General features: G+C 45.3%; 1 protein-coding gene across 1 annotated transcript in view; it reads right to left on the reverse strand.

Moving 5' to 3' along the window:
• The window catches only part of LOC144503420 (uncharacterized), a 74,094-nt gene that overhangs the window by 4,808 nt on the left and 53,989 nt on the right, over positions 1-15,297 (reverse strand). Inside the window, exons 16-18 of the mRNA XM_078227729.1 lie at positions 3,127-3,176; positions 2,333-2,450; positions 56-135 (exon numbers count right to left, since the gene is read on the reverse strand). Coding sequence (XP_078083855.1) covers positions 56-135; positions 2,333-2,450; positions 3,127-3,176 — 248 coding nt within the window. The remainder of the gene's footprint in view (positions 1-55; positions 136-2,332; positions 2,451-3,126; positions 3,177-15,297) is intronic.

Below are 15,297 nucleotides of genomic sequence, written 5' to 3' on the forward strand. Positions count from 1 at the left end.
TTTCCCATTCTGTACTTTCTCAAATACGAGTGTTGTAAAGTTATTAAATACTTACATTTTGTTCCAGCGCAGTTATTTCCTGTTCAGTTTTGGTGAGTTTAAACTTGTATTCACTGATTTGTCTGTTAGCATCTCCTTTAAAACAAACGCACACACATCAGTTGCAATAATCCAAAGCTGAAGTCAATTTTGGGCTGGCCAAGTCCTAAAGGACATATTCGACAGACCGGGTCTGCGGTAGGTGGTGAGAACCAAAATGAGGGGAAAAGCTACCTGACCTCATTGTCACCAATCTCCCTGTTGTGGATGCATATATCCATTAGAGTATTGGTAGAAATGATGACAGCACAGTCCTTGCGTAGATGAAGGCCCATCTTCACACTGAGGACACCCTCTGTCATGTTGCGTGACACTATCACTGTGTTGAATGGGATAGATTGAGAACAGATTTAGCAACTCAAACTGCATGTGAGGTCCTGGGGGCCATTAGCAGCTGCAGACTTATCTTTAACCACAATCTGTAATCTCATTGTCTGGCATATCTTTCACTCTAAAATTACCACATAGCCAGGGATCAACTCTGGTTCAATGAAGAATGCAACACAGTATGGCAGGACAACCTGGTGAAGCTACAAGACTGTGAGCATGCCACTCAGCAGAAGCAGCACACAATGGATAAAGTGAAACAATCTCACAACCAGTGGATCAGATCAAAGCTCTGCAGTCCGACCACATTCAACCATGAATGTTGGTGGACAATTAAACAACTCACTTTACAGAGAGGCTCCATCAACATCCCAAAGCTTAATGATGGTGGAGCCCAGTACAATTGCAAAAGACAAAATTGTAGTCTTTGTAGCCACCTTAAGCCAAAAGCACCAAATGAATGATTCATCTCAGCCTTCACCCAAAGTCCCCAACATCACTCCAGACAATTAGATTTACTATACATAATTTCAAGAAACAGCTGACTGTACTGAATACAGCAAAGGTCCCGATAACATTCCAGCTGTAGTGATGAAGGCATGTGCTTCAGAACCAGCTATGTCCCTGGCCAAGCTGTTTCATTACACCTCCAACATTGTCATATACCCGATAATGTGGAAAATTGTGTGGGTATGTCCTGTCCATAAAAGGAGGAGAAATCTAATCTATTATATTCTAATCCTAATACTAATCCAATCTACTATATTCGGTGCTTACCACCATTTTTTCAAGAGCATGTAGCAATATATTCTGACCTTGAACCACTCTGGCTTTTCTTTTTTCCTTTAAGATGTTTCTTAAAACCCACTTCTTTGACCAAGCTTTGGGTTATCTGATCTAATAACTCCTTTCGTGGCTTGGTGTCAAATTCTGCTTTCTAAAGCTCGTTTGAAGCACCTTGGGATGTTTTATAGTTAGATATAATATTTACTGTTATGATGAAGGGAAAGAATGAGTCAAACATGAAGAGGAAAAGAGCAGGGAAAATGTGGAGAAGGATAAGAATGGGGGCAAAGATGTTAGAGTGAAAAGAAGGAAAACACATAGCGCATCACCCACATAGCACATCACAACAGAGGGCCGAAGGAAAGGATGGGGCCAAAATGCAGGGCAGGCAGGTAGAGAATGGGTGAACATTGGGGGTGCAGGTAGAGGGTGGGGTGAACACAGGGTGGGGTAGAGGACAGAGTGAACACGGGGTGGGCTAGGGGGTGAGGTGAACATGGGGTAGATAGAGGATGGGGTGAACATGGGGTGGGGTAGAGGGTGGGGTGAACACAGGGTGGGGTAGAGAGCAGGGTGAACACAGGGTGGGGTAGAGAGCAGGGTGAACACGGAGAGATAGAGGGCGGGATGAACACGGGGTAGAGGATGGTGTGAGTACGGGGGTGGGTAAGGGAGTTGAGGACGGGGGTGAATACGGGGGTAGAGGACAGGGTGAACAGGGGTGGGGAGGGGAAGATAGGTGAAGACAGAGTTGGAGGCAGGGAGAATAGACTCATGTTGCGGAAAGCTGGCTTGCAAGAGGGTCAGCAATGCAATTGAAGAGCCCAAGAGTGTTCTTGCGACCCTGATTGCGCACTGATCCCAGGGTCTTGGCATTGGGCATTCACATGCTTGGTCACAGCGAGCAGAATCTAGCAGAACTCGTGACCTGTACAGTTGGCATCATCCGGTATGATCACGAGACTAATCATTGATAAAATACACACACATGGATAGGCACTATATACAGACATACAAACATGCTATACACATAGACAGACATATATGCACCTACACAGGCACCATACACACAAACATACAGATAAAAGCATATAGTAGATGATGGAGAGTTGAAACTTACTTTGGACTTCGATCACCTGCACATCTGTCCCATTTTCCAAGATGGTGTCACTGGACGCTGCCTTTTCTGCTTTTCCACCCGTGGATCTCTCATCCAGTTGTGCTTTTAAATTTTTAATCTGACGTGAAAAAGACTGATTCAGCATGGAAGGAAATGAAAAGCATACACACTGAATCTGAACACTGAAGATGTCAGACCAACAACAAAGGTCTATCCGGATCAAGGTTCTGATAGCCTCAGTCCCAACCTCAACCCAATCTTCTTCCCACAATAATACAGTTTACTAATCTCTTTATCACTTAGCTGATTGGCCCCCTTTCACCCTTATAGTCAGCAGATGTGTGGAGATACTTATCCCATCAGTTCAGGCTCAGTTTGAATCCAGACACTAACAGTAAACTTTGGGTGTCTGACCCACCATACCACTCAAGACTATGGAAATGTAAGAAACAAGCAACCAAGCAAAAGAAAATCCGCTCCCTTTTGTTCCCCCAGATCAACTCCATTCCCCTCCTACTTATCCATTCCCCTCCTCCCATCTCTCCCCGTCTTCTCACACTCCCTTTCCTATCCCCTTCCCTTCCTCCTCCATCCTGCCCTTCCTCCCCCAATCCACTTCCCCCATGCCTCTCCAACCTGTCCACTCCGGCTCCCATCATCTCTCTTTAATCTGTCCCCTCCCTGTCCCTCCTTCAATTAATCTCCTCCCCTCCTTTAACCTGGCCCTTTTACCCCAGCCTCTCTCCCTTCTCCACCTTCCATTCACCACCCCTGCCCCCATAGTGGATCCTTACCTGCTCTAATAACGCTTCTTTTTCATCTATGAACTTTTTTACCCTAAAATCTGGAGAGAGGGGAAACAAACAGAAAGCTTTTTGTAAACAATTGAAAGTGAGAATCATTCAAGTTTGAAAAAAAGCACAAGACTTAAGAGAATGAGGAAATGTTAAAGTTAGTGTAGAAAGTTGAATGAGTTATTCACATACCACAAGGCACGGCAAAGGTCAGCCTAGGTTTAGTTCAACGTCAGTGTGATTGCTGGAACATCGGGCTGCATGCAAACAGTTTAATCTTCCATTCTGTTTAGCATGCAAATTCTCTACGGTCAAACAGAACTGGAACACAAAATCTCATTATCCTTTTAACTTGGGGTTACATCAAAGATTATAACACACCAGAGATTGAGAAAAAAAAGCAGAAGAGAAAGAGAGACAAGGAGGCAGAAAGAGACTGAGACACAGAAAGCAGTACACAAATAGAGACATAGAAAAAGGAAGAAAGAGAGCAAGAGAGAAAAATGGAGAAAGACATGAGAACAAGACGAGAGAGTTCGGAAGAGAAACAGAATAAGAATGAGAGTGACAGAGCAAGATTAAGACAGTGACACTGAAATAGATACAATGAGAGAAAGAGTGGAAGAGACAGAAAGAGGATGTGATAGAGAAAAAGAGGGGGAAATCCTCCAGTGGATTAAAGTCAGCCTCATGTACTGACAGATTCAGGGAATATCCGTGCCCACTAAACCCAGTACACTTGGTGTTTAGTGTTGTCACTGCCTGATTATAAATCTTTGAATTGTGACGGGCCGGTGTAGAATATGAGAGGGGGGTTCCCTTGGTGTGTTATAACTAGATTAGTGCACTGTTTGCAGTCGGCAGATTAGGGTTTTGCAAGATAAATATACAATAAGCTGTTTTTAAAAACTACACAACTAGTACAGTTAATGTGAGTAAGTAGACAGCTTATGAAAAGATAAGTGTGGAGTGCAAGGCAGACAAACGTGACACCAAAAAGGAGTTACTGAGAACCGCCACAAAATTACCCTAGCATTCTAATAGTTCACATCTCCAAATGTTCTGTCGTTACCAGAATCTCAAATGGTATTTTACTAATGCCACTCTCAAGAATACAGTCCTGGAGAATGATGGGACAATCGAGGGTCTATGTCTTCTTGCTCCCACATTTATATTTCTGGTATCCCCTCAGGAATCTGTCCTTGGCCTTTTCCTGTTTCTCATCCACAAGCTGCCCCTTGGCAACATAATCTGAAAACACGGCATCAGTTTCTGTATGTACATTGACAACATCAGTCACCAAAGCACTGATGAAAGGACATTCTGGCTCTATTCTCTCTCTACAGATGCTGTCAGATCTGCTGAGATTTTCCAGCGTTTTCTGTTTTTGTTTCAGATTCCAGCATCCACAGTATTTTGCCTTTAACTCCCACTCCCTGGCAACTGTGAGGCTGAACCAGACTATCGGCAAATTTTGTGTCATATTTGACCCCTAGATAGGAACCTGAGCATATTTCCACCCTCCCTAATATCACTCATCACCAGCCCAGTTTCAGCTTATCTGCCACTACAACCCCCAATCATGCCTTACTTGCCTCTGGATGTGACTCTCCCAAGGCACTCCTAGCCCACCACTCACTTTCTACCCCCATTTCTATTCCCATGAAGTTGAACTAATTGAAAATGTCGTCCACATACTTTCCCACATACCAAGTCCTGACATGCTCAGCATTCACCCCTGTGCGGCTCTTAGCTCAGCAAAACATTGACTTAAAAATTGCCACCCTTATTTTCAAAATTCGCCATGCCTCACCCCCTCCCCACCTTGTAATCTGCTTCAGCCCCACCACCCTCCGTGTTCTATGAATTCCGGCTGCCTAAACATTCCCACTTATAGTCATAGGTGGTCATGCCTTCAGCTACCAGAGGAGTAAGTTTAAAAAGTCCCTCCCTGAACCTCTCAGCCTTGCTTCTGTCTCTGTTTTAAGATGTCCCTTTAAACTTCACTCTTTGAATAAGCTTTTCTTCTTATGTGGGTCAGTATAAAATTTTGTTGCGGAACACTACTGTGAGGCACATTGGGATATTTTACTATGTTAAAGGTGCTATCTAAATACCAATTGTTGTTGACTGCAATACCCATACAGTAATAGGATTGGGTTGCGTCTGTGATTACACACACACTAATGGGATTGGGTTTCTGTTTGTGATAACAATAAGAAGTCTCACAACACCAGATTAAAGTCCAAAAGGTTTATTTGGTAGCACAAGCCACAAGCTTTCAGAACGCTGCTCCTATATCAGTGAAGGTGACTCACCTGATGAAGGAGCAGCGCTCTAAAAGCTTGTAGCTTGTGCAATCAAATGAACCTGATGGACTTTAACCTGGTGTTGAGAGACTTCTTACTGTGCTTACCCCAGTCCAATGCCGGCATCTCTCCACATCTGTGATTACACACAGCAATGGGATTGGGTTTCTGTCTGTGATTACACACAGCAATGGGATTGGGTCCTGTGTCTGTGATTACACACACAGTAATAGGATTGGGTCCTATGTCTGTGATTACACACACAGTAATGGGATTGGGTTTTGTGTCTGTGATTACACACAGCAAAGGGATTGGGTTCTGTGTCTGTGATTACACTCACAGCAATGGGATTGGGTTCTGTGTCTGTGATTACACACACAGCAATGGGATTGGGTACTGTGTCTGTGATTACACACACAGTAATAGGATTGGGTCCTATGTCTGTGATTACACACACAGTAATGGGATTGGGTTTTGTGTCTGTGATTACACACAGAGTAATGGGATTGGGTTTTGTGTCTGTGATTACACACAGCAAAAGGATTGGGTTCTGTGTCTGTGATTACACACACAGTAATGGGATTGGGTTCTGTGTCTGTGATTACACACACAGCAATGGGATTGGGTTCTGTGTCTGTGATTACACACACAGCAATGGGATTGGGTACTGTGTCTGTGATTACACACACAGCAATGGGATTGGGTTCTGTGTCTGTGATTACACACACAGTAATAGGATTGGGTCCTATGTCTGTGATTACACACACAGTAATGGGATTGGGTTTTGTGTCTGTGATTACACACAGAGTAATGGGATTGGGTTCTGTGTCTGTGATTACACACACAGCAATGGGATTGGGTTCTGTGTCTGTGATTACACACACAGCAATGGGATTGGGTACTGTGTCTGTGATTACACACACAGTAATAGGATTGGGTCCTATGTCTGTGATTACACACACAGTAATGGGATTGGGTTCTGTGTCTGTGATTACACACAGTAATGGGATTGGGTTTTGTGTCTGTGATTACACACAGCAAAAGGATTGGGTTCTGTGTCTGTGATTACACACACAGTAATGGGATTGGGTTCTGTGTCTGTGATTACACACACAGCAATGGGATAGGGTTCTGTGTCTGTGATTACACACAGCAATGGGATTGGGTTCTGTGTCTGTGATTACACACACAGCAATGGGATTGGGTTCTGTGTCTGTGATTACACACACAGTAATGGGATTGGGTTCTGTGTCTGTGATTACACACACAGTAATGGGATTGGGTTCTGTGTCTGTGATTACACACAGCAATGGGATTGGGTTCTGTGTCTGTGATTACACACAGTAATAGGGTTGGGTCCTGTGTCTGTGATTACACACACAGCAATGGGATTGGGTTCTGTGTCTGTGATTACACACACAGTAATAGGATTGGGTTCTGTGTCTGTGATTGCACACAGCAATGGGATTGGGTTCTGTGTCTGTGATTACACACACAGCAATGGGATTGGGTACTGTGTCTGTGATTACACACACAGTAATAGGATTGGGTCCTATGTCTGTGATTACACACACAGTAATGGGATTGGGTTTTGTGTCTGTGATTACACACAGCAAAGGGATTGGGTTCTGTGTCTGTGATTACACACAGCAAAGGGATTGGGTTCTGTGTCTGTGATTACACACAGCAATGGGATTGGGTTCTGTGTCTGTGATTACACACAGTAATAGGGTTGGGTCCTGTGTCTGTGATTACACACACAGCAATGGGATTGGGTTCTGTGTCTGTGATTACACACACAGTAATAGGATTGGGTTCTGTGTCTGTGATTACACACAGCAATGGGATTGGGTTCTGTGTCTGTGATTACACACACAGCAATGGGATTGGGTACTGTGTCTGTGATTACACACACAGTAATAGGATTGGGTCCTATGTCTGTGATTACACACACAGTAATGGGATTGGGTTTTGTGTCTGTGATTACACACAGCAAAGGGATTGGGTTCTGTGTCTGTGATTACACACAGCAAAAGGATTGGGTTCTGTGTCTGTGATTACACACACAGCAATGGGATTGGGTTCTGTGTCTGTGATTACACACAGCAATGGGATTGGGTTCTGTGTCTGTGATTACACACACAGTAATGGGATTGGGTACTGTGTCTGTGATTACACACACAGTAATGGGATTGGGTTCTGTGTCTGTGATTACACACAGCAATGGGATTGGGTTCTGTGTCTGTGATTACACACACAGTAATGGTATTGGGTTCTGTGTGATTACACACACAGCAATGGGATTGGGTTCTGTGTCTGTGATTACACACAGCAATGGGATTGGGTTCTGTGTCTGTGATTACACACAGCAATGGGATTGAGTTCTGTGTCTGTGATTACACACACAGCAATGGGATTGAGTTCTGTGTCTGTGATTACACACACAGCAATGGGATTGGGTTCTGTCTCTGTGATTACACACAGCAATGGGATTGGGTTCTGTCTCTGTGATTACACACAGCAATGGGATTGGGTTCTGTCTCTGTGATTACACACAGCAATGGGATTGGGTTCTGTGTCTGTGATTACACACACAGTAATGGGATTGGGTACTGTCTCTGTGATTACACACAGCAATGGGATTGAGTTCTGTGTCTGTGATTACACACAGCAATGGGATTGAGTTCTGTGTCTGTGATTACACACACAGTAATGGGATTGGGTTCTGTGTCTGTGATTACACACAGCAATGGGATTGAGTTCTGTGTCTGTGATTACACACAGCAATGGGATTGAGTTCTGTGTCTGTGATTACACACAGTAATGGGATTGGGTTCTGTGTCTGTGATTACACACACAGCAATGGGATTGAGTTCTGTGTCTGTGATTACACACACAGTAATGGGATTGGGTTCTGTGTCTGTGATTACACACACAGCAATGGGATTGAGTTCTGTGTCTGTGATTACACACACAGTAATGGGATTGGGTACTGTCTCTGTGATTACACACAGCAATGGGATTGGGTTCTGTGTCTGTGATTACACACAGCAATGGGATTGAGTTCTGTGTCTGTGATTTCTTAATACACTGAGGAATGTACGAGTTCTGGGAGTTTGTTCTGCAGCAAACCCACGTTGAACCTCAGTAAGGTGTTCTTAATGCATAAATAAAGTTAATGAAATTGCAGAAAACCTAAGGCCTGCCATCCTTGGTAGGGACTCCTTTCTGTTCAACCTGGTGGACAAATTGAAACATTTAACTATGTTCGCAAACAGAATCTGCAGACACCAGGGGCTCAAAGCCACCGACGTTAGGGGCACAGAATCAGTGGTAGCAAATGAGCTGTCTCCCCTTGCTGAGTTGTGATTGAAATGCAGTTTTTCCCACCATTGTGTTCTTTAAACAGCAGTAGCATTATTAAGCGATGAGCAGCATGCAGCTTGTCCCAGGGGGAACACCAAGAAACATTACACTGAGTGCATTGTTAAATTACAGAATATTCAATGTGCCACCACACAGCAGCCTCCCTCCAAGTTCCCCTTTCAGCTCAAGGTCCTGCTGAATGCCCATCCCCTAACTGCCCACTGGAGAAGGCAGAGGGTTTACACAAACACATCACACCATGTCTCCCACCTAGCTTTCCCCCTCCTCTTCCGAGGGCATGTATTATACCTGGGCTGCATTCCACGGGTGTAGTTTGCCTTCCGAAACTCTCCCTGAGTACACACTCTGTGTGCATGTCAGTCCAGATGGGCTCAATCGAGTATGGAACTGGTAAGGCATCAAAACCAATTCCCACTTCAACCATCAGAATCAAAAAAGCACACTTTCCAGCACTGGCTGCTAATGAGGACATGGAGTCTGAGTGATAAACAGGCAAGAAACTGTGTTCTTGATAGCATCTAGTGCCACAGTAGGGAAACTGCAAACCTGGGTCAAGGATACAAAACAGTACATGCTGGTTGGAGTGCTACTTGGGACAGGAGCTGGAGAAGCCCAGCAGAGTGAAGAGATTGAGTTCTTTCAGATCCGAGGTGTACAGCAGAGTGCTGCCACCTGCTGAAACAGGGAGGAACACTACACTGATTCTGGTCAATCATAATCATGCAGAGATTTGTTGGAAATCCCGATTTTAACACGGGAAGTCAAGGACAGTAAACTCATATGTCAGCATGAGGCACTGAGCTATTTTACGTCTTAGGCCTCATCACAGTCTGAGAGGAAGGACTCCTGCCAGAGATGGGATTCTCCACTGCAAGGGATCAGTTGCGAGGAGAAAAGGCACATACTAAACCTGCACACACACACACCTGCACATGTACCTACACACATCCCCGCAACTGCATATGTACCTGCAAGCACACCCACACCTGGACATGTACCTGCACGCACACCCACACCTGGACATGTACCTGTACGCACACCCACACCTGCACATGTACCTGCATGCACACCCGCACCTGGACATGTACCTGCGCACACACCCACACCTGGACATGTACCTGTACGCACACCCGCACCTGGACATGTACCTGTATGCACACCCACACATGTACCGGCACGCACACCCACACCTGCACATGTACTTGCACACACACCTGCACATGTACCGGCACGCACACCTGCACCTTCATATGTACCTGCACGCACACCTGCACATGTACCTGCATGCACACCTGCACATTTATCTGCACACACACCCATATCTGCACATGTACCTGCACATACACATCCACACCTGCACACGTACCTGCACACACCCATACACCTGCACATGTACCTGCATACACACCCACACATGTATTGCACGCACACACACCTGCACATGCACCTGCACATACACCCGCACCTGCACACACACTTGCACGCATACCCACACCTGCACGCATCCCCGGACCCACACCTGCCAGAGCACACCCACACCAGCACATGTACCTGGACGCACCTCCGCACCCACACCTGCACATGTACCCGCACCTGGCTATTTTTTCCCTTCCCCAGCCACAGGGGCACTAAAGCTTCCTGTTTTACGATAGCTGCTGCTCTGGCTAAGACCAGTTAACTGAGTGCAGTCTAGGTGTTTTCCTGTGGGGTTCAGCAGTACTTTTCACTGGCGAAACAGCATTTTCCTGTATTCTGAAATAAAAAACCTGGACCCTTATAAACAAGAGCGAGAGTCCTTCCCAAGCTACTAACATGTAAATAGTCTTTTCTTTGAGACACGTTTACAAATCAATTGTGTCACAATTCAATTTAAAGCACAAGGTACAGAATGAATCCAAGTTTAGAACAGTTTGATCAAAATCTACAGAGTTGACCTTTTATTCAGACTCCAGCTCAGTGATGCAGTGTCATTTCATGTTTATACAATGCAGCTGTTTTAAGACAGTTTGAGGCACTCAATCCATTGGAAAGCTGTAATATAATGTTAGACAGTCGCCCGGTATACATTGAATTTCAGCTCTCTCAAGTATCAATATACAAGGCACATTGACAACAATTCATTGGCTTCACATACAGCCTGTGTTACATGAAATCACAGATCTTCTATCATCATTCAGGGTATCTGTAGGGGCCACACAACTGTACCCCTGTCACAGTTAACATAAACTTATAGGTGAGGTCATATTCTGAAGGGCCAGATAAGAACACACAGCAGAATAGCAGTGAGAGCATGGGAATAGAATCAGCACAGGACAGACATATAGTCAGCAGTCAGGTGGTATGTCATAATATTTAGTGAACAAGCAGACAGGAATGTATCAAGTAATAGTCTGCATAGGAACAGGAGATTAATTATATTGTATAGTCTGCAAAGGGACAGCCATTAACTTATGTAGTATACAGACTGCCCAGGGACAGGTTGTATATTATACAAATTAAAGTCCGCATAAGGATTCGGATGACAGAACTGTGTGTGTATATCCAAGATATAAATTACCCTTGCTTCTCTGCTTGACTGAAGGCACACATTCTCACTAGGGAATGAGTTACACTGTTATTGGCAAACATTCTCATGTTCAAATACTATCCACTGGGTGAACCCAGATAATCAGTGTCAGAAGGCTATTCAACAATTAAGTTCAATCTCAAATGTTACCCTACACAATTGTACTCTCCAGCTCAAGTCACTTGACAAAGATCAGGAGCAGGAACTTTGGCTAATTTCCCCTCTCCTTAACCCAGGGCTCACTAGACAGGGATCAGGAGCAGGAATCATGGCTAATTTCCTCTCCAGGTAACGTTGGGCTCAGTGGACAGGGATCAGGAGCAGGATATTTGCATGTGGAACAGTTGATGGTTCATCAAATACTGTTCCTCTCAACTATAAATTTTCCATCATCACCCCATTCTTCAAAACAACAACCCTTGACCCCATTGTCCTTGCAAACTACAATTCCATCTCCAAACTCCCTTTAGTCTCCGAAGTCCCTGAATGTGTTATCACCTTCAAATATGTATTCATCTTTCACTCATTCTTCCAATCAGGTTTTTGCCCTGCCACAAGACTGAAATGGCTCTTATTAAAATCACAGAGACAGCAGGGTGGAGGGATTCTCCTGGCCTGCTAGCTCCGATCGCAAATTGTGATGACCCAGAGAATCGGGAGTCAGCGGAAAAGCGGGTGATCGGGTTCCCACCCGTATACTCAAAACCACCAACGTAAATATAATTGGGCTTGCAGCCCGAGTCAAATCATCCTCGCTATTCACCCACCTCCCCAGCAGGATCTGCAGCAGGCAGGCTTTGGTACAGATCCTCATAAGTGAGGACCTGGCATGTTGAACCCCGAGAGTCAAGGAACCACCACCAACCCCTCAGTAATGAGAGGCTTACTCCCTGCCCCCCCACACTATGCAGGCATGAGGTTTATCCGATCCAACCCCTCACTCAGGTCTCCTTCCCCCTCAAAACTCCACTCAGCCTCCCTTCAGGCCAAACAGCTTGGCAGTGCCAATAGTGCACTGGCCATAGTGCCCTGCTACTGACACCCTGACCTGGTGCCTTAGGCCTCATGGGGACTCAAGGAGGTAGGTCCAGTGGCCAGTTGCCCCTCTGCTGCTGCCAGGCTGCAGAGGAAGGGTCCCTTAAGGGTCTCCGGGATTTGGGCGCACTTAGGCTGGGGGCAAGAGATTGATCTCCCCACTCGTCACCGGGATGGGGGGGTCTTGGCTGTACTGCCCCTTCTAGCCATGGCAGGCCTGATCACCCAGGCATGGTGATTCCAGGCAGCCTTGTGATCAATATTTGCATTCTTGTCAGCTGTGCAAATTTTTGAATTGGTCAGGTCACTTACACCTCCATGTCCTCCAATCACCTGGCAGGATTTTAAATCATTACAGCACCCAGCAGAGATTTTTCTTTCTTCCTGTCAAAAGTAACAGGTGAAAGCAGACCCTTTTAAAGTGCTCAGACAGAGAGATGTCAATTTAATCTGTGTTGGGGTTCCAGTCTGGTCAGCTGTGCACTCAGCCCCAATGGATGCACATAGAGTCATATGAGTCATAGAGGTTTACAGCATGCAAACAGGCCCTTCAGGCCAACTTGTCTATGCCCCCCTTTTTTTTTTAAACCCCTAAGCTCGTCCCAATTGCCTACATTTGGCCCATATCCCTCTATACCCATCTTACCCATATAACTATTTAAATGCTTTTTAAAAGACAAAATTGTATCTGCCTCTACTACTACTCTGAAAACTTGTTCCAGACACTCACCACCCTCTGTGTGAAAAAATTGCCCCTCTGGACACTTTTGTATCTCTCCCCTCTCACCTTAAACCTGAGTCTCTAGCTTTAGACTCCCCTCCCTTTGGGAAAAGATATTGACTATCTAGCTGATCTGTGCCCCTCATTATTTTATAGACCTCTATAAGATCACCCCTCAGCCTTGTATGCTCCAGAGAAAAAAGTCCCAGTCTATCCAGCCTCTCCTTATAACTCAAACCATCAAGTCTTGGTAGCATTCTAGTAAATCTTTTCTGCACTCTTTCTAGTTTAATAATATCCTTTTTATAATAGGGTGACCAGAACTGTACACAGTATTCCAAGTGTGGCCGTACCAATGTTTTGTACAACTTCAACAAGACGCCCCTGTATTCAACTCCTGTATTCAATGTTAACCAATGAAACCAAGCTGAATGCCTTCTTCACCACTCTGTCCACCTGTGATTCTATTTTCAAGGAGCTATGAACCTGTACCCCTAGATCTCTTTGCTCTGTAACTCTCCCCAACGCTCCAACATTAACTGAGTAAGTCCTGCTCTGGTTCAGTCTACCAAAATGCATCACCTCGCATTTATCGAAGTTAAACTCCATCTGCCATTCGTCAGCCCACTGGCCCAATTGATCAAGATCCCGTTGCAGTCCGAGATGACCTTCTTCACTGTCCACTATGCCACCAATCTTGGTGTCATCTGCAAACTTACTAACCATGCCTTCTATAATCTCATCCAAATCATTAATATAAGTGACAAATAACAGTGGGCCCAGCACTGATCCCTGAGGCACACGGCTGGTCACAGGCCTCCAGTTTGAAAAACAACCCTCTACAACCACCCTCTGGCTTCTGTCAAGAAGCCAATTTTGTATCCATTTAGCTACCTCACGCTGGATCACAGCTTTGATTTGAAGTTGCTGAGGCTTCCCAGCAAGCAGAAATCATCAAAAACCCTTTCCATTGTACTTGGAGCCTTTCATCTGACAGACGGTCAGTCAGGATTAGGTTCTGCAGTGTGGTCAGGATAAATGAAGTACTTGAGGTGCAGTTAACCGTGAAGGGAAATCAAAATAAGCACAGGCAGTTGGAGGACGATAGAAGTCCATTGACCTTTTACAAGGCAGTATATGTTGAACTTGTTACAGATCAAAAACCTCAAGTGCAGTGGAGAGGGTTTCAACAATTTCTGCTTGCTGGATCGCCTCAGCAACTTCAAAGAAAAAGCTGTGTGCATACACTAGGGTTGAGTGCACAGCTGGGCAGATTTCAACCCCACCCCTGCCCCTTCCCCCCAGGTAAAACTGACATCTCCTCTCTGTCGCAGGACTTCAAAGGGTTCTGCTTTCACTTGCAGCTTCTGACAGGGAGAAAGGAAAATCTCTGCTTTGGAATGGAGTGCTGCAATGGTTTAAAATCCTGCCAGGTGACCAGAGGGCATAGAGGTTCAAGTGACCTGGCAACTTCAGAATTTGCACAGCTATCAGGCAGGAATGTTTCTGTGGGAGGGGCCCAAGTCTGAGCACGGAGCTCAGTTCGCCTTTTAAAAATGGCAGCCTCGGAACAATGGGTTTGGCCAGTGGATTGTCCACTATGAATAAACTAACATCCATAAGGTGGGAGAATATGATCATGGCTGATCTTGACTTCAACTCCACTTCCCCGCCTGTTCACCATATCCCTTGATTCCCTGAGAGATCAAAAATTTGTCGATCCCAGCCTTAAATGTATTCAGTGATGGAGGATCCACAACCCTCTGGGGTAGAAAATTCCAAAGATTCATAATTTTTTGAGTGATGAAATTTCTCCTCACCTCAGACCTAACTGATCAGCCCCTTATCCTGAGACTGTACCCTCGTATTTTAGATTCCCTGACCAGGAACCCAGGCACAATACCACTCTGTCTAACCATGGGGCCACTGGACAGTGATCAGGAGCAGGATCCCTAGCTGTTCCCTACTCTCTCTAACCCGAGGGTCACTGGTCAGTAACCAGGAGCAGGATCCCTAGCTGATCCCTCCTCCCTCAAATATTGGGGTCACTGAACACTGATCAGGAACAGAAGCCCTGACTAACTTGCCCTGTCTAACCCACGGTGTTGGGGTCAGCTGCAGTACCCTTACTACTGCTCTCCACATTAAGACAG

This window comes from Mustelus asterias, chromosome 14, assembly GCF_964213995.1.
Source record: "Mustelus asterias chromosome 14, sMusAst1.hap1.1, whole genome shotgun sequence".
Taxonomy (NCBI): domain Eukaryota; kingdom Metazoa; phylum Chordata; class Chondrichthyes; order Carcharhiniformes; family Triakidae; genus Mustelus; species Mustelus asterias.